Source organism: Aquarana catesbeiana, linkage group LG03 (genome assembly GCF_042186555.1).
Source record: "Aquarana catesbeiana isolate 2022-GZ linkage group LG03, ASM4218655v1, whole genome shotgun sequence".
Classification (NCBI taxonomy): Eukaryota; Metazoa; Chordata; class Amphibia; order Anura; family Ranidae; genus Aquarana; species Aquarana catesbeiana.
In genome coordinates, this window is record NC_133326.1 from 602,269,549 (window position 1) to 602,290,059 (window position 20,511).

Below are 20,511 nucleotides of genomic sequence, written 5' to 3' on the forward strand. Positions count from 1 at the left end.
ATAAGTAACTGCAGGGCTACCACAAGGGGGAAACCTTCCTTGCTTTACTGTACTGCAGACTTGTTTGAATTTATATATTTGACACAAATGTTCAAAGGCTTATCCGCCTTAGGAAAAATATTCAGGGAGATCACTCATTCATATTGTAGTATGTGAAGTGCAGAATGCTGCCAAGTGGAAAATAACTATGGCAGTCATGTAGCAAGTCTGGTAATTGCATATTTTCACACATTCTAAATACAAGCTCTTTGACTGGGCTTACTTTACATTGCTGCTTTTTTTTTTTTTTTTCAGTTCATATTATTATTGGTATTTCTAGAAGGTACATTTTCTTTTCTGTTCTCTGTTGTGGAAACTAACCGTGAATGACCTTTTTGTACAGGAGTACAAGACCTATAAAGAGAACTTCTTGAAGCGATTCCAACTGACCAAGCTTCCGCCATATTTGATATTTTGCATTAAACGCTTCACAAAGAACAACTTTTTCGTGGAGAAGAATCCGACTATTGTGAATTTCCCTATCACGTATGTACTGCAGTTCTGATGGAATGAAAAGGCTTCACTTGTCTGAGCTTCCTCCAGACAATTCTCAAATGCATGTTTTGTTTTTGTATTTTTGTATACTTTTTGCTGCAGTTTGAGTTATACCTGGTGAACCTGCCAGACTTTTCTGTGTCCCCTTTCCTGTTCCAGTCTGTTAAATCTATCCATGGCCTGTGGTAATCTTGACAGACATGAGTATTAGGTCCTGTAAGAACAACAATGTCTTGCAGTTGTGCAATCAGCCTGTGCCATCACAGTTAACTAAAAAAAAGAGAAATAAATGAATGTATGGTGCTCATCACACAAGGGGAAAAAAAAAACCCATAGACAAATTGAAATAAAATAACCAGAGCAGAAAAACTTTCGTATATACATAACAAATACAAATAAAGAAACAAAATACAAAAAAGTGGTTTTGCACAGAGCAACCCCAATCCTCTTCTCTGGGGCCTTGCTGGCACTCTTGGCACCTCCCTTCTTCTGGGTGCCCCCGGAGCAAGCCGCTTGCAATAGGGGCACCCAAGCAGGCTCGACTCATTCACGAGCCATGGCTCTGCGTGTCCATTAGCAAACACAGCCGTGGCTGAGCCCCTCCCCCTCTCTCTCCTCATTGGCTCAGTGGCTGTGATTGACAGCCAATGGCTCCCGCTGCTGCCTCAGCCAATGAGGAGGGAGAGTCCGTGGAGAGCCGAGGCTCTCGTGTACATCGTTGGAGGAAGATCAGGGTCAGGTAAGTATTGGGTGGGCTGCTAAAGGTTTTTTTACCTTCATGCATAGAATGTATGACGGTAGAAAACTTTTGAGGCTTTACAACCACTTTAAGGAGATACAACTGAAAGATTTACCTGTTACCCCCTAAGTAAGCTGTACTTGTATACTAGAAACAACCATCTTGAATTGTCCACAGCTGTAGCATTGTCCACAGCAATATAATTGCAATGCTCTTCAGACAGGGCAGAGCGTGTTTTGTGCCAGTGATCTTTTTTTTGCTCCCCTTTCTTTATTTTTTTAAATTTTTTTCTTAATACCCACACAGGAATGTAGATCTGCGGGAGTACTTGGCAGAGGAATGCCAGGCTTTGCACAAGAACACAACTTATGACCTTATTGCAAATATAGTGCATGATGGGAAACCCAATGAAGGCTCATATCGGATCCATGTTCTTCACCATGTGAGTGTTCATCTTGTTTTACGTCTGTTTCTCTATCAATTTATATCTATCTACATATGCACTTTCAAGGAATTGAACTGCATCCTCTATGAGGATAAGGTGTACACTTGGCTTAGCCATATGTAATTCAAACACAAAATTATTTTTTATTGATGTGCATAAAGTAGTTAGATTCTGTGGAAGAACAAAAAAGTAGGGAAATAAGTGCAAATAAGGAATTGTTTCTAGTGTTAGATATATGATTGTGAAGATGTGTGGTTTTACATCTGATATATAGCGTATATTTTAAAAGACTTACAAACGGTGTTCTTTGAATTTAGTGGTTCTAAAGCCTTAATTTTTTTATTATTTTTTTATTTAATACATTCTGTGCATTAAATTAAAAAAAACACCTGTGCCAGAGCATCACCCCCAACCGTTGCACAGAGCAGGTACAGTGCCTTGAAAAGTATTCACGCCCCTTGAAATTTTCCACATTTTGTTATGTCCCAACCAAAAATGTGAATGTATTTTATTGGGATTTAATGTGATAGACCAACACTAAGTGGTACATAATTGTGAGGTGGAAGGAAAATGATAAATTAGTTTTTTTGCTTTTTTTTTTTTTTTTTGTAGCCAAATCCTGGAGTTCAACACCTTTTTAAAAAAGGAGAAATTATTTCTATAGATTTTATATTTTACATATTTTAGTGGATAAATAAAATTATAGAACATCCCAGATGAAAATAACAGAAATTGGAAAGAGGACAAATATGGAGGGGTGAGAGAAACGAAGATCAAGGCTCAAAAGGCATCCTGGGGACTATCCATGAATGCTCATTGTGGTCCTAGAGTTTTAAGAGGCTCTGATGGATCAAGTTCAATCTCAGACTCAGAGTTTGATCAGTTAGTTTTTTGGGGTATTTTTCAACTCAGCTCAACTCAATTAAACCAGATATTCTGTAAGTTTGAGAACAGCCTTTTCAGCAGGCAAGCAAGATACTTCTTTGAACACTACCCATGGCAAAACTATTGGTCAGAAGGCCTGAAACCTGATTTGTGCTTCGGAGTATAGCTTCTTTACTGCAGCCAGGGGTTGCCATGATAGAGCCTATGTGGTGGTACTGATCGAATGATACTTGTCACACAGCTTCATGTGCCCCCTAGATCCGAGTTGTAATAACCCAGCACATACAGTATCTAACAAAAGTGAGTACACTCCTCACATTTTTGTAAATATTTTATTATATCTTTTCATGTGACAACACTGAAGAAATTACACTTTGCTACAATGTAAAGTAGTGAGTGTACAGCTTGTATAACAGTGTAAATTTGCTGTCCCCTCAAAATAACTCAACACACAGCCATTAATGTCTAAACCACTGATAACAAAAGTGAGTACACCCCTAAGTGAAAATGTCCAAATTGGGCCCAAAGTGTCAATATTTTGTGTGGCCACCATTATTTTCCAGCTCTGCCCTAACCCTCTTGGGCATGGAGTTCACCAGAGCTTCACAGGTTGTCACTGGAGTCCTCTTCCACTCCTCCATGATGACATCATGGAGCTGGTGGATGTTAGAGACCTTGCGCTCCTCCACCTTCCATTTGAGGATGCCCCACAGATGCTCAATAGGGTTTAGGTCTGGAGACATGCTTGGCCAGTCCATCACCTTTACCCTCCGCTTCTTTAGCAAAGCAGTGGTCATCTTGGAGGTGTGTTTTGGATCCTTATGTTGGAATACTGCCCTGTGTGGCCCAGTCTCCGAAGGGAGGGGATCATGCTCTGCTTCAGTATATCACATTTTGTCATTCATGGTTCCCTCAATGAACTGTAGCTCCCCAGTGCCAGAAGCATTTATGCAGCCCCAGACCATGACACTCCCATAAACTTGCTTGACTGTAGGCAAAACACAATTGTCCATGTACTCCTCACCTGGCTGCTGCCATACACTCTTGACACTATTTGAACCAAATAAGTTTATCTTGGTCTCATCAGATCACAGGACATGGTTCCAGTAATCCAGGTCCTTAGGCTGCTTGTCTTCAGCAAACTGTTTGCAGGCTTTCTTGTGCATCATCTTCAGAAGAGGCTTCCTTCTGGGACGACAGCCATGCAGACCAATTTGATGCAATGTGCGGCGTATGATCTCAGCACTGACAGGCTGACCCCCCACCCCTTCAACCTCTGCTGCAATGCTGACACACATAGGTCTATTTCCCAGAGACAACCTCTGGATAGGACGCTGAGTACATGCACTCAACCTCTTTGGTTGACCATGGCGAGGCCTGTTCTGAGTGGAACCTGTCCTGTTAAACCGTTGTATGGTCTTGGCCACTGTGCTGCAGCTCAGTTTCAGGGTCTTGGCAATCTTCTTCTAGCCTAGGCCAGTGATGGCGAACCTTGGCACTCCAGATGTTTTGGAACTACATCATTTCCCATGATGCTCATGCACTCCGCAGTGTAGTTGAGCATCATGGGAAATGTAGTTCCAAAAAATCTGAGGTGCCAAGGTTCGCCATCACTAGCCTAGGCCATTTTTATGTAGAGCAACAATTTTTTTTTTCAGATCCTCAGAGTTCTTTGCCATGAGGTGCCATGTTGAACTTCCAGTGACCAGTATGAGAGAGTAATAGCGATGACAGCAAGATTAACACACCTGCTCCCCATTCACACCTGAGACCTTTTAACACTAACGAGTCACATAACACTGGGGAGGGAAAATGACTAATTGGCCCAATTTGGACATTTTCACTTAGGAGTGTACTCGCTTTTGTTGCCAGTGGTTTAGACATTAATGGCTGTGTGAGTTTTTTTGAAGGGACAGCAAATTTACACTTTTTTACAGGCTGTACACTCAATACTTTACATTGTAGCAAAATGTCATTTCTTCAGTGTTGTCACATGAAAAGATATATAATAAAATGTTTACAAAAATATTAGGGGTGTACTCACTTTTGTGAGATACTGTAATAGGATGCTGAAAAAGATGTGTTTTGTTGACAGTTTCCATTCATTTTGTTTTATGTACAGGGCACTGGAAAATGGTATGAGCTGCAAGATCTGCAAGTCACTGACATTTTACCCCAGATGATCACCCTCTCAGAAGCCTATATTCAGGTAAATTCTGCAGTATTGTCTTCTGTCTGTCCAATGTATTTCCTTGTTGTCTAGCACACTGCATACAGACCATTCCGAGCATCCGCTGATATTTACACAGGTAAAATTGTGAAATGCGTCTGAAGAGCCCATTCCAAGAATGAGCAATGTCTTTGGAATGAGGATGGCTTCTGAAGGCTCAGTACTTCAGTTCACTCTGTAAATGTATTTCTGAAGGTTTTAGGCAATGCATTGAACAAAAGGTAAATAACTGTGTAATACCTCTCACTGAAGCAGTCTAGGAATGATCTGCTGTTTTCAGAGAATGTTCCCCTTTTTGAAGTAGTTCATGTTCTTGTCCTCTGTGAAAGAAGGTAAAAAGTGTATGTGTATCTGCAATAGGTAGGTGAGCTTGCATCTTCTCATTTCTCTTGGCCTGTGCCATTCTCATCTTGGAGCATGTTATTGTCTTGTAAATACCAACCAATCAGATATTGCTCCACACTTGTTGATGCAAGTAAGACCGGCCATACACGGTGCAAATTTCTTTCCTGCAATAACTGATTGTGTTGACAGGGGAATCCCTCCTGCCAAGCAATTGTCTAGACTATGAATATTGCTAGTGGCTATAGCAGCCACTATTGACAATCGTAAGAGAATCCAGCAGGCTGGTCGTACCCAAGTTGATCAATTGATCAACTTGGTACATTCAGCCTGCCCATTAACGGTTTGAATCTCGGCTGGCACCTGCTGAACCGGCCAAGATTCGAACTGTGTGTGGCCGGCCTTATGATTCAGTTTTTTGCTGCTTGCAATACACTAATGTCTTGTAGACCATAATGTATTAGTGTCCTTTCTGGTAGCTGCAGATTTCACATAGCAACACGAGTTGTTATATAGTAGTTCATTTTATCTCCTGATTCTTTTCATCTCAGAATGTTCTGTTCTCAGATTTATCACATAGGTGTGGAACTGTATTTTTGCAGATCGTTATTGAAAGTCTCTTTTTCTCATAAATTAGTATTTTACTGACCAAACATATAGTGTTTGTATGTATATGTTTAAAATAATGGCAGTCCAACATCACTAACCAGGCCACTGTTTTTGGTATAAATTATATTTCTACGTGACGAATAATTTACTATTTGGTGTAGTAGAGTAAAAGAAAACCAACAGTTATGACATGCATGCTGCTGATTCTGTGTGATTGAATCAGTAATTGAAAGGGGCGTGTTTAAAATAATAGCTGGTGTGGAGTTCAATTAGTGAGGTCAGTCAGTCTGTGAAAAAACAAATGTCAAACAAGTAGCCCTTATTTAAGGACGAAGGCAGCAAATGTTGTACATGCTGGGTGTAGTGCATTTCTCTCTGAAAATCTGAGTAAAATGGTTCGTTCCAGACATTGTTCAGAAGAACAGTGTAATTTGATTAAAAATGTTGATTGGAGAGGGGAAAATGTATAAAGATGTGCAGAAACTGATAGGCTGCTCAGCTAAAATGATCTTAAATGCTTTAAAATGGCAAACAAAGCCAGACGTGGAAGAAAACGGGAACATTACCAAAGACTCAGCCAATGATCAGCTCCATGTTGATGAAAGAAGGTCTAAAGTTACCTGTGAGTACTGTAATGCCGCGTACACGCGACCAGACTTTTCGGCAGAAAAGGTCAGACGGAATCATTCCGTCGGACATTCCGATCGTGTATGGGCTTCATCGGACTTTTTCTTTCTAAAATTCTGATGGACCTAGGAATATAACATGTTTCAAATCTTTCCAACGGACTCAACTCTTATCAGGAAAACCACTCGTCTGTATGCTAGTCTGACGGACCAAAAACAACGCAAGGGCAGATATTGGCTAGTGGCTATTGAACTTACTTTTTCTAGTCCCGTTGTACGTCATCGCTTTCTAAACGAATGAACTTTGGTGTGATCGTGTGTAGGCAAGTCCGTTTCAACGGAACTCCGTGGGAACTACCGTCAGAGTCTACTCTGACAGAAAGTCCGGTCGTGTGTACGTGGCATAACACCTAGAAGATGCCTATGTGAAGCCAAGCTATCATCAAGAAGCCTCCGCAAAGTCCCATTGTTGAAAGCACAACATGTGCTGAAGAGGTTACAATTTGCCAAAGAACACACTGACTGGCCTAAAGAGAAATGGCGCAACATTTTGTGGACTAAAAAAAGCAAGATTGTTCTTTTCGGATCTAGGGGCCGCAGACAGACCCCCAAATTACTGAATTCAAGCCACAGTACACTGTGAAACATGGTGGCGCAAGCATCATGATATGGGGATGTTTCTCATACTATGGTGCTTGGCCAATTTATCACATGCCAGGGATCATAGATCAGTTTGACTACTTCAAAATACTTGAAGAGGTAATGCCCTTGAAATGGGTGTTTCAGCAAGACAACGACCCCAAACACACCAGTAAGCAAGCAGCATCTTGGTTCCAGACCAACAAGATTAAGGTTATGAAGTGGCCGGCCCAATCCTCCGACCTTCATTAAATAGAAAACGTGTGGGGTGACATCAAGAATGCTGTTTCTGAGGTAAAACCAAGAAATCTGGAGGAATTGTGGAATGTAGTGCTGGAATACTTGCTCACAGGTGCAGAAGTTGGTCCACTCCATGCAACACAGATGTGAAGCAGTTCTCAGAAATAGCGGTTATACAACTAAATATTCAATGATTCACAGGAAAGCTAATACACTGAGGCGCTGGCCGCGTTGATGGTAAAGCGCTGCTAGTTTTAGCGGCGCTTTACTGTCTTAGCAGCTCTTTTCGGCGGCTAGCGGGGTGCTTTTAACCCCCACTAGCAGTTGAAAACTTGAGTTAGACTTACCGGTAACTCCTTTTCCAGTGGTCTTCCAGGACAGCCCTTGAGAGAGATGGAGTCCCTCCCATCGACCCAGGAAACACATTGCCAAAACAGTTCAAAAGGTGGTCCCTCAGGTCCCTGGCCAGTCATTTACCAAGAACCGAAGGATGAAACTGCAAAAACATAACCGTAACAGGTAATAATGTTAGTACATTAACATAATCAAAAAAGGGTGGGATCGTGCTGTCCTGGAAGACCACTGGAAAAGGAGTTACTGGTAAGTCTAACTCCAGTTTTCCCCAGTTGTCTTCCAGGACAGCCCTTGAGAGGATCCCCAAGTACTCACCAGATTAGGGGGGGACCACAGCTTGGAGAACTTTTCTCCCAAAAGCCTGATCCTGACTGGACATTAAGTCTAGTCGATAATGCTTTGTAAAGGTGGAAAAGCTTGACCACGTGGCTGCTTTATATATTTGCTCCGGGGTGGCACCAGCTCTTTCTGCCCAGGATGCTGATAATGCCCTTGTGGAGTGGGCTTTAATACCCCCAGGAGGATCTTTGTTTACTGTCTTATAACCCTCTGCTATAGCTAGCCTAATCCACCTAGCTATGGTGACTTCAGAAGCTTTTTGCCCCTTACGTTGTCCGGAAAAAAGAACAAAAAGTGAATCTGAGATTCTGAATGGATTGGTTTAGGGCTGCAACTAACGATTATTTTCATAATCGATTAGTTGGCCGATTATTGTTTCGATTAATCGATTAATCGGTTAATAACCTTTAAAAAAAAAGTGTGGTGTATAATTTTAGTTAATATGTAAAGTTTTAAAAAAAGGCAATTTATTCTTAAATATCTCTATGCAGTGGTAAATATAAATAACCAACTATATGGTTAGGGAGCAAAATATCTAATCCACTCTGAGAATAACAGACAGAGGAGATATACTGTATATACTATTAGAGGAGATATACTGTATATACTATTAAAGGGTGAATCTGGTAAATAATCATCAGAGATCAATTTTTTAAAATTAAAAATAAAAACAAATAATGTCATTTTAAGAACGTTTGTTCGATTTTCTAATCGTTAGTGGGGTCAAATCGATGTTCATTTTCAACCACAGTGACGGGAAAATTTGGAAATAATAGAAAGCTTGTTCAAAGGAATTTTCAGACAGTGTATGTGGTTTTCGTTCAGAAATGACATTCATTTTAAAAACAGAATGTTAAAAACAAGTGAAAATGTCAAACAACATTCTTTCATTCAGCGAATGTACAAAGATTTTTCTGAAAATTGATCCATGTGGCCAGCATAAGGCTCGGTACACGCCTATGCAGTTTGCTTTTGATCTGTTTCTGCAGTGCGTTTTGATTTTTGTGCACGTGTTTTTGCTGTGATTTGCATTTTGCTTTTTTTTGGCCAATTTGTTGTTGGGCAGATTAAAAAGCACAAATTGCTGCAAAAACGCATTACATGCTTTTCTGCAGCTTCTCTATTGAAGTCTATTGAACCAAAAAAGTTTTGCGTGAACGTGTCCCATAGGAAACCATGTAGATGAACTGTAGTGCGTTTTTGCAAAAAAACATAGATGTGAACCAGGTCTAAGACATTTAGTAACATAATGGGGTAAAAAAAACGAAAATAGGCCCTTTATAGTACAAAAAACAGCAGATAATCACTACTGTAATTTTTTTTTACTGTAGAACTATGAAAGTAATACTTACAGTAGCGATTATTTGCTCTTTTTGTGCTATAAAGGGCTCATTTTAGTTTTTTTTTAACCCCATTATGTTACTGGCCGATTAATCGATTATGAAAATAGTAATCGATTAATTTCATAATCGATTAGTTGTCGATTAATCGATTAGTTGTTTCAGCCCTAGATTGGTTACCCTAAGATACTCTAGGATACACCTCCTCACATCTAATAAATGAAAACGCTTTTCTTTCTCGTTTGAAGCCTTCTGACAGAAAGAAGGGAGGACAATATCTTGTGACCTATGGAAATTAGATGCCACCTTTGGTAAGAACCCAGGGTCTGTCTTTAGGATGACTCTGTCTTCCAGAATTTGGAGGAAGGGCTCTCTGACAGAGAGAGCTTGGATTTCACTAACTCTGCATGCTGAAGTGATTGCCACAAGTAGTACTGTCTTGAAAGTGACCAGTCTTAGAGAGGCCTCTGAGATAGGTTCAAAAGGTGACCCCAAAAATGCCTTTAGAACGACTGATAGATCCCAGGATGGAGCGATGTTAACTCTAACTGGTTTGCGTCTGGAGATTGCTTTACAGAACCTAGCAATGAAAGGATCTTCTTGCAACCTTTTCTCTAAGTACACACTTAAGGCCGCTATCTGGACCTTATTAGTACTAGGAGTTAGTCCTTTGTCTATCCCCTCCTGGAGAAACTGCAGGATATTTGCTGTATCCATGTTTACCTCACCTCGGCTGTTCAACCAGCTGTTAAATTTTCTCCAGACCTTCCTGTAAATGGCCTGAGTGACAGGTTTTCTACTCTGTAGCAGGGTCTGAATCACTCTGTCAGTCAGGCCCTTGCTCCTCAATATTTCCTCCTCAGTAACCACACTGAGAGGTTCAGCATATGGATACTTGTGGATGAAAGAGAGGTCCCTGCGACAGAAGGTCTGGTCTGCAGGGAAGCCTCAGAGGAGGTTGGTCTGTCAACCGTAGCAACGTTGTGAACCATGGTCTCTTGGGCCAAAACGGTGCCACTGAGATTAAACACGTTTCCTCTACTAGAAACTTCGCTAAAACCCTCGGGATGAGGTGAAGCGAAGGAAACGCATACGCTAAACTGAAGGTCCATGGGGTCTGTAAGGCGTCTACTGCCCAGGGCTGATCTCCTGGGTGTAGCTAGCAAAAATTTGGAACTTTTGCATTCTCCTTGTTTGCAAACAGGTCCACTACTGGTTTTCCCCAGTAAGCTGCTATGTAGTTGAACACTTCCGGGCGTAGAGACCATTCTTGATTCGACACTCGTTGTCGACTCAAGAAATCTGCAGTGTTGTTGAGCTCCCCTTTCAGGTGAACTGCAGAGATGGATGCCAGATTGGATTCTGCCCATTGAAACATGCGACTGGCCACCAGCATTAGTCGATGACTTTTGGTGCCTCCTTGCTTGTTTATATAAGCTACAGCCGTCATATTGTTTGAACGGACCTGTAGATGATGACCTTGTATTGTATTCTGAAAGAATAATAGAGCCCTGAGGACAGCTGTTAGCTCCTTCCAATTGGACGAGAGATGCTTCTCTGACGTCCACCTGCCTTGTGCCCAGTCTGAGTTGAGGTGGGCTCCCCAGCCCCAGCTGCTCGCATCCGTAGTTAGTATGGATGTGACAGGAGAGATCCAGAGAACCCCTTTGTTCAAATTCTCTGTCTCTTTCCACTACCAGAGGGAGCGCTTTACTCTGGTGGGGATTGAAATCTCTTCTTCCAGATCCTTGTCTTTTATTTGTTCCAACAGAAACCTCTGAAGGTCTCTTTGGTGGAACCTGGCCCATTGTACAGCTGGAATGGCTGCTGTCATCAGTCCTAAGACCGACATCACCTCCCTCACTGTACACTTGGCGCTGCTTTGAAGAAAAGACATTCTCTGGCGCAGATTCAATATTTTTTCTTCCGGCAGGACTATCCTCTGCTCTACTGACAGGATCTTGTACCCCAAGTACAAAATTTCCTGTGTTGGGGTAGTCTTGGACTTTTCCAGACTGACTTTCCACCCCAACTGCCTCAGGCTGAGCTGTGTCAACTCTAGGTCCCGACGAAGTTGTTTCTCCGAATGGGCCGTGAGGAGTAAGTCGTCTAGATATGGAATAATCGTGACTGACTGTAGTCTTAACGAAACTAATGCCTCCCCGAGAACCTTGGTAAAGATTCTCGGGGAGGACGACAGTCCGAAGGGAAGTGCTCTGCACTGGAAATGATAAATTTTGGTGTCTATCTGGATCGCCATCCGAAAAAATTTCTGGCATTCCTTCCTTATTGGGATATGCAGATAGGCGTCCCTTAAATCCAGGGTAGCCATGAACACCTCTTTTTGGAGAAGATTCCTTATCGAGTAGATGGACTCCATCCAAAATTTTTTGTATCGTATGGAGCGGTTCAGAGGTCGGAGGTTCATGATTAGTCTGAACTTCCCGGACAGCTTTTTTACCACAGAAATGTGCGAGTAAAAACTGTCCCCCTGTTCCTGAATAGGGACTGGTGTCAATACCTCTTGATCCACCATTTCCCCATTAACAGAGGTAAGGCCTTGGCCTTTTCTGAGCGTCTTGGAAGCTTTGTCACAAGAAACTTTGAGGGTGGATCGCTGTGAAACTCCAGCGCATACCCTCTTTTTATAATGTTTAAGACAAACTCATTTGAGGTTATCTTTTCCCACTGTGGGAGAAAATTCACTAACCTTCCTCCGACCGGATCCCTGATGTCACTGGGGTTTAGGGTTTGAATTGGGGCAGTTAAAAAGTATGCCCCGTTTCCCTTTCCCTTTTTGTCCTGTCCAATGCTTTTTGGGTTTGAACTCCTTCTCTGACTTGGAGGGTTCCTTTTGAGGGACGAAAAAATTTTCTTTGAAAATTTTTCTTTTTAATGGGAAAGGTTTTCTTTTTATCCACCGTTCTTTCCAAGGCGGTATCTAGTTCAGGCCCGAAGACTAAGTCTCCTGTAAAGGGGACACTGCACAGGCGTGTTTTAGACGCCGTGTCTCCCCCCCCCCCCCCCCCCCAAGTTTTTATCCAGACTGACCTCCTAGCTGCGACAGAAGGCGCCGCTGTTTTAGCCGTAAATTTTATGGCATCAGTGGAAGCGTCAGAGATGAAACTTGTCGCCTTAAAAAGCATAGGGAAGGTTTTCAAGAGCTCCCCCCTAGGCATGCCTGCCTTTAGATGTTCTTCTAGTTGGGATAACCAGAACTCCAGATTCCTGGCAACACAAGAAGTGGCCAGAGCTGGTTTTAAGCCTGCCATAGAGGCATCCCAGGCCCTCTTTAAGAACTATGTCTGTTTTCCTATCCATTGGGTCCTTTAAATGACCCATATCCTCAAAAGCAAGGTCAGACTGTTTTGAGACTTTGGACAGAGGGGTGTCTAGTTTAGGATTTTTATTCCAGACTGCCTCTGGGCTCTCATCAAAGGGGAATCTCCTTTTAAGGGAATTTGGGAAGAAGACCTTTTTATCTGGCTCGGCCCACTCCTTGCGGACAAGGTCAGAAAGCACTTTATGTATAGGGAATACCTTAGCTTTCTTTTTCCCCAGAGCCTCATACATTTTATCATGTCTGGTCAATTGAGTTTCTTCCTCATCAATTGCCAGCGTATCATAAATAGCGCTCAACAGCTCGTCTACATTCTCCAGAGACGGCTTGTATTTTGCTGCTTTGTTAGCTACAGCCTGATCCTCATCCTGATCTGAGTCTGCGTCAGGATTCAGGGCTAACTAACACGGGGCTATGCTCCCTGACTGTACGGGGCTCCCCAGAACTGGGTGTTGTAAGGCATGGTGAGGAGGGAATCGCAGCTGCTTTACTGGTGGAAGCAGACGTGCCTACATCTGCGATTAACTCGCAGGGAGATTTAAAGGTTGATGCCATCTCATCCTTAAAGGAGCCAAGGAATTTCGCCAAGGGAGAGTCTGCCTCTGTTTTAAGTAAGCCTGCAATATACTGCTTGCATAAGGCTTTGTTAGAGCCTGAGGACAATTTATTTCCACAATTAGGGCACTTTTTGCAGCCTGACTTGTCTTCCCTTGGGGTCTCCTTAGCCTGCAATAAAGAATAAACGATCTTTAGCATCAAAATCCCTCTAACTTTTAGTAGAAAACACCCGTGCTGCCACCACTGCTGCATCAGCCCGGGACTGTGAGATAACCACCACCATGGGGTACTACCAATCCCAGCCTTACAACAAAACCCCAGAATAAACATAGTAAGGGCTTGCCCAGCAGCCTACCTGTGTTTGGCTGGTGCCTGCATCCACCGGAGTGTCCTGGGGATTAGCCTCCATGGTCCCCCTCCCGAGCTCCGGATCCTGCTGCTAGTCCGTTATGGCTGGACGCTGGTCGGGATTTGTAGGCCCAGCGTGGGTTTGTGCCTTCAGAGACCCGGAACCAGAAGTCTCGGCACACAGGGATGACGCGGTTCCGCCGGAAATGACGCTTGGCGTCTCCGACCCCACCGCCCTTACAGCATGGTGCTGAGATGGAAGAAACCATCTACACCGCTCCTGGGGGGGAACAAGCATCAACCTGCCACTGGCCACCTCGGCACCGAAAAGAGGGGGGTAACTGGTCTGCTTCTGTCAGCCGGACGGTACCCGAGCCCAGAAAAGAGGTAGGACTAATCTGGAGCTGCTGGATAGGACCCGGTCCCCCTGTGCAGCTCCGCTCCCCTCAGGCAGCCCCTGAGAGATAGTCCTTCTGACCTGGTTCCTGGCAACATGTTCCTCCGAAGGAGGAAACACAAATGACTGGCCAGGGACCTGAGGGACCACCTTTTGAACTGTTTTGGCAATGTGTTTCCTGGGTCGATGGGAGGGACTCCATCTCTTTCAAGGGCTGTCCTGGAAGACCACTGGGGAAAAAGGGTTAAAGGGGCCCGCAAATCGCCGCTGCCCATTGATTTCAATGGCAGGGGCGGTTTAGGAGCAGTGTATACACCGCTCCCACTCTGCCCCAAAGATGCCACTTGCAGGACTTTTTTTCCCGTCCTGCAAGCGTACCGCTCCAGTGTGAAAGCAGTCGGGCTTTCACACTGGGGTGGCTTGAGGGGCACTTTTCAGGCACTAATTTTAGCGCTAAAACGCCTGAAATGGGACTCAGTGTGAAAGTGGCCTAAATGTTCGAGTTTGTAAAGAAAAATGGAGACCCTAATTTTTTTTTGTTGGGGGGGGGGACACCTAATATTCTTTTTTTTCTTCACTTTCTGTAAAGTAATAACTAATTTGAAACATTTTTCGTCATGTTTTGATTTGGAATAGACTGTGCAGTGTTCCCAATGTATTTGTGTGTATGGAAATAAAAGCTATTATAAGGATTTTGAGCTTTACTCACTTTAAAAAAAAAAAAAAAAAAACACTGCTATTATTTTGAACACAGCTGTAAATTATATATAAAAATAAAAACTAATTTTGTTTATTTTGTTCACAGATTTGGAAGAGACGTGATGACGGTGAGCAGAATCAGGAGGGCGCATGAGGAAAAGTTGGTCTTCTGGAAAGAGAACTTGCGAGTACTGGGGGGTGTAGACGTTGTGGTTGAAGTGTAAATATTTACTGGAAAGTGAGACTGGTCAGCCTGTAGAAGATGCATTACATGTTGAAGAACATGAACAGCCTTCTCTTGCCGTGATACAACCTCTCTGCAAAATTACAGTCAATTCCTCTATTTCCAGGAGTTTTGTGAATTTGTATATTTTTATATTAAATCTATGAAGGAAGGTTAAAGGCTTCTGTTTGTTTAATATACATTAAATTCAATTTTCCCTAAACATTCTACCTTTGATTTTTGTTAAAGTACATGTAACTCCAATCACTGAAAGTTCATATACAGTAAGACCCCTTTCACACCGAGGGCGTTTTGCAGGCGCTATAGCATTAAAGATAGCGCCTGCAATCCGCCCTCAAACAGCTGCTCTATTGTGTCCAGTGTGAAAGCCCGAGGGCTTTCACACCGGAGCGGTGCGCTGGCAGGACGTCAGGAAAAGTCCTGCCAGCAGCTTCTTTGGAGTGTTGAAGGAGCGGTGTGTTTACCGTTCCTCCACCACTGCTCCCCATTGAAATCAATGGGGCAGCGCTGGGATACCGCCGGCAAAATGCCACTATTGCGGGCGGTTTTAACCCTTTCTTGGCCGCTGGGGGGGGGGGCAAAAGCGACCCGCTAGCGGCCGAAATGCGCCGCAAATCTGACGATAAAACGCCGCTGAAAATAACAGCGTTTTACCGCCAACGCTCTAGGCGGCTCGGTGTGAAAGGGGTCTTAAGGAAAAAAGTATTTGATCCCCTGCTGATTTTGTATGTTTGCCCACTGACAAAGAAGTGATCAGTCTATAATATTGGTAGGTTTATTTTAACAGTGAGAGACAGCTGGTAAGTATCATAGAAACAGGAGGGAGGGGAGACCAGGGCCCAGGAAGGTCAAAGAAAGTCTCTGGAAGCACCTATACACCTCTGATAGGGGGATGATGGATGATTGATGTCAGAAATCACAAGGTTCACAACATAGCACTAGAAAGGTCTGTCATCATTTGTTCATACTGTGAGATGTCTAGCCTGAACCCAGGCCGTCCAGATTTTGTCAAATTTCTTCGGGCAGTTACAACCCATGTAGGTAAGTTTGTGTAAGGGCAGAGTAGCATTTATTAGAGACTTCCATGCTGAAATCACAGGCGGGTCCGGGAGCTTCTATTTGGACAAGAGAATCTTCCTGGCATAATAAGCAGGTTTCTGTTTATAATCAGGAGCTGGCAGGACAGGCTCCCTATCAAGTGACAACCAATCAGTGATCATGTGATCAAGAAGTCTGTCATGCCTCTCAGCATTAAGACCCAGTTCAAAGGCTGCTGTGAGGGAAGGGGTTAAAGTAGGTTGGATTCCATCATATACTGTATATGTGTGTAGAAATAGAACAACATAAGCAAAGTAACCTGTTAAACATGCCTTTTTATGTAATTCAATCACTGTGCTGATCTAAAGTGTTACCAAAGCAGCCACTCAGGCCTTTCATGTTTGTAATGCCCGGTACACACTAACAGAAAATCGTATGGAAAATACCGATTTCGGAGCGATCGTATGATAATCTGATCGTTCGTACAGAGCTTTCAAGAGCCAATCAGGACAGTTCATCCGTCATTATTTGATTGGACATGCACGAAAAATGTTTTCAGACGATTTTCGTTTTAATCAGTACAGCTGTCGTTCAAAAATGCAACACAAATGCATTACAACACATGACATCACTTCCAAATTTTTATTCTGTCGTATGCAAATTTTCGTGATTTTAGTAAACTCGTCAGATTCGATCTGAGATTAGCATGCAAAAAAAACGGAATATCATTCATCCGCTAATCTCTTCGTGCGTACCAGCCGTAATTCACGAACATATGGAAGAGTAGGCTGGCAACAATAACTGTTCCTTTTTTTTTTTTGGCCATTGGGTCCAGTGATATATTTAATGTATCTAACCCTCAATATCCCAATAATGAAGTGCCATCATGTCACCTCTGTTTTGGAGATCAGCAATTCTAATGCTAAAAGGTAAATGAGGAGCACATGTGGGACAGAGGATCTTGTTTAAATCTACAATGGGGAGTATTAGTTATACGAGAAGCTGAACATGGGAAACTGATTAAAAACAACATGATTGGATGATGGAAGTCAACAGAGCTTCTGCTCATTTAGCCCCCTTTCACACAGGCATTTTACAGGCGTTTTTGCGCTAAAAATAGTGCCTGTAAACTGCCTCTTCTGTAGCCCCGGTGTGAAAGTCCTAGTGCTTTCACACTGGGGCAGTGCGCTTGTGGAATGGGGAAAAAAGTCCTGCAAGCAGCATCTTTGGGGCGGTGTATTCACTGCTCCTCCACCGCCCCCGCCCATTGAAATGAATGGACAGTGCTGCAGTGCCGCAAAATGGGTGCTATTAACCCTTTCCTCGGCCGCTAGCGGGGGTTAAAAGCCCCTTGCTAGTGGCTGAAAAAGCGTCCCCATAACATCGGTAAAGCGCCGCTAAAACTATCAGCACTTTACCATTAACGCACCTGCCGCTTCAGTGTGAAAGTGGCCTTGCTAAGCTCTGTAGCAACTGCACTTTGCAAAGTGTATTTGCCACTAGGAAATCAACCCCATGGTATACTAGTTCCAGGTCAGTGATTTCCACGTATTGAAGCCAGTGGGTTGGTAGGCAGCTAGCATTTTCAGGGGGTGTTCAGCAGTGGCAGCCTGTGAGTTTGTCTCTTAACAGGTTTACTCTAATTTAGCTTCATAAAGCAGAAAAAGGATAAGAGGGCTGCAGGGTGCCTAACACCTACTCACAAACAAATGGGAGTCCTGTGATGCACAGGTGTAGAAAGCTTTGTAAACCCACGTAAAATGGCCATGAATGACAAACCCTTTAATGTGTTTGGCAGCCCTTGCTCTAGTTTGTACCTAAAGTTTATGTAAAACGGCTGAAACCAGGGGGGGGGGGGGGGGACATCTGCCCCGGGCATCATATTGAGAGGGGCACAGCTGCTGGCAGGAGTATTGACAGCGGCATCACTACTCCTGAGAGCGAGGAGGAGAGAGACGGGAGCAAGAGTGGGCAGTGCATAGCTGTCAACAGCCCCTCTTGTGAGGCTCCCTTACTGAAATATACAGGCTGTTACAGCCGTCAGCTCCATTTCCCCTTTTTTTTTTTTTTTGCCACGTCAGTTAACTTTATCCAGAGACTGCTTTCAGAGTGATATTCATATATGTCTCTAATCCAGTCACATCATTGTGGCCATTCGAAGATTTTTTTTTTTTTTTTTTTTTTTTTTTAAGTAAGGTATTATATAACCATATGCATTTCAGAATATAGATAGTTATAGAAGTGCTGCAATACGAAGTATAAAACCTACATCCTGCCTCTCAAAGCCGGTTGGCCGCATACCCACTTATTGCTATTGTGCGTGTTTATGCATTGATACTTCTCTCACTAATGCACCCCCCCCCACCCCCCTTTAACCCCCCCTTGTTAAGCCCTCATATTTCCAAAGCGCATACAATGACCAATATTAGTTCAATACATTATTCTCTCTCAGCTCTAACCTCTAAGCTACTACTCGCTCAGCCTCGCCCCGTTAATGGGGGGGGGCAGGTGTGTTCAACGCTAAAGTAACACTGCTGGCGGACAGGGCATTGCTTGGATCCACGGGTTCCACATTCTCGCAAACTTATTATGGTTGCCTGACCTAGTGTAGAATGTTCTTTCACTCCACACTGTGGAGTTGACAGTTCTAATCCAATCTTCCGGGGTGGGGGGAGTTCTTGACTGCCAAGACTGTGCAATTAGTTTCCTGGCCTGGAACAGGCATCTTGCTGCCGCTACCACCGTACTACTGTCTCTCAGTCCATTAGTAACATGTCCCAGCACACAAGTCTTGGGATCTAGCTCTAAGTTAGTTTTAAACGTGGTATTTATTTTCTTTAAAATCTCAGGCCAGTACCTGACTAATTTTGGGCACCTCCAGAACATGTGAATTAAATCGCCTGTGTTTCTACATCTGGGGCACTCGTCGTTAATTCTACGGCCGAACATAAAAAGCTTTTTCGGTGTATAGTAGAATCTGTGCAGCAGCATCAGGTGAGAGGCTTTTTGCGAGGGAGAGACCGACACCTCTGGTCCAAGTTCCAGAATCCTTTTCCACTGTGTGTCCGTAATTTCCCCCACGTCAGCCGCCCACCTGTCCCTGCCCCCGGAGAAACCTACCTGTGTATTTATTTTCTTTATTAATTGGGTGTATATCACTGTGATTAACCCCTTAGAGGTCTCTGATTTTATTATTGTTTGTAATAATGGGATCTTGCACCATATGGGGGGTTGCCTTCCGAACTGTTTGCTCAAGGCATGTCTAATCTGTAAGTAGCTATAAAATACTCGGTTTGGCAACCCGTATTCATGCCTCAATTCCTCGAAGGGTTTCAGGGTGTCCCCCTCGTATAGCTGCGTCAGCCGGCGTATCCCGCTCCTTTCCCACAACTTGTTCCTATCAACTGGTAGTAATTCCTGCAAGAACCTATTGTTCCAAATTGGTGAGTATTCTGAGATTCCCTTGTACCCCATTGTTCGCTTGGCTGCCTGCCAGACCTTAGTGATCATTTTAAGTGTTGGGATCTCTCGTTGTAGCGAATCTGCCTCCAGTGCTTCAACTAATGAACTATGAGGGCTTCCCTGTAAAATGATTTGGACGCTCTTACCTCCCCCTCCATCAGTGGCACATCCACCAAGTTGTTGTAGCTGGGCCGCCAAAAAATAGGTAAACGGGTGGGGGATCCCCAATCCCCCCTCCGTAACGGGACACTGCAGTTTTTGTAGGCCTATCCTGGCCTGCCCTTTTTTCCAAATTAATTCCCTGAAAAGGGATTGAATTCTTTGGAACCACTTCTCCCCAATCCACACTGGGGAATTGTGGAGCAGATATAACAACTGAGGCAGCCATACCATTTTAATCAAGTTGGCCCGACCCGCTGCAGAAAGAGGGAGTCTACACCAGATGTCGCATTTTTTTTAAAATTTCAATAGAAGAGGGACCAAATTGTCCTCAATGAACGCGCCGGGGTCCCTGGACAACACAACGCCAAGGTACTTCATTTTCCCTGTGACTCTTAATTGAGGTAGGCTCGTTGGAATAGGGCTGGCCAATGGGTCGACCGGCAGGAGCGATGATTTCTCCCAGTTAATGGTCAGACCTGAGAATTTACCAAAGTCCTCCACCAAATGGACTACTTTCTCTAATGAGGAGATCGTGTCCCCAAGGAACAATAAAACATCGTCCGCAAAAAGCGCTATTCTCTCTTCCTCACCTTTCCTATGAAAGCCCTGCAGTTCGGCTGATGATCTCACCGCTCCCGCCAATGGCTCCATAGCCAAGTCAAACAACAAAGGGGACAAGGGGCAACCCTGCCTAGTTCCTCTTTCGAGGGGGAAGCTTTCCGAGTAATCATTGTTTACCTTGAGTCTTGCCTTTGGATGGTTGTATAGGATTTTTAACCAGCTGATGAATACGGGGCCAAATCCAAACCTCTCCAGGACCCACCAAAGATATTCCCACTCCAGGCTATCAAAAGCCTTGGCGGTGTCCAAGGACAATATGGCTCTAGACCCCGCATTCTCCGCCGGTGCCTGAAGGTTCAAGTAGGCCCTTCTAATATTGG

At 43.7% G+C, this 20,511-nt stretch overlaps 1 protein-coding gene across 1 annotated transcript in view; it reads left to right on the top strand.

The window, feature by feature from the left end:
- Window positions 1-15,110, top strand: part of USP39 (ubiquitin specific peptidase 39) — a 47,556-nt gene extending 32,446 nt beyond the window's left edge. Inside the window, exons 10-13 of the mRNA XM_073622092.1 lie at window positions 383-525; window positions 1,580-1,715; window positions 4,726-4,812; window positions 14,771-15,110. Of these exons, the coding sequence (XP_073478193.1) occupies window positions 383-525; window positions 1,580-1,715; window positions 4,726-4,812; window positions 14,771-14,818 (414 nt within the window). The 3' untranslated portion in view covers window positions 14,819-15,110. The remainder of the gene's footprint in view (window positions 1-382; window positions 526-1,579; window positions 1,716-4,725; window positions 4,813-14,770) is intronic.
- Window positions 15,111-20,511: the final 5,401 nt, after the last annotated feature.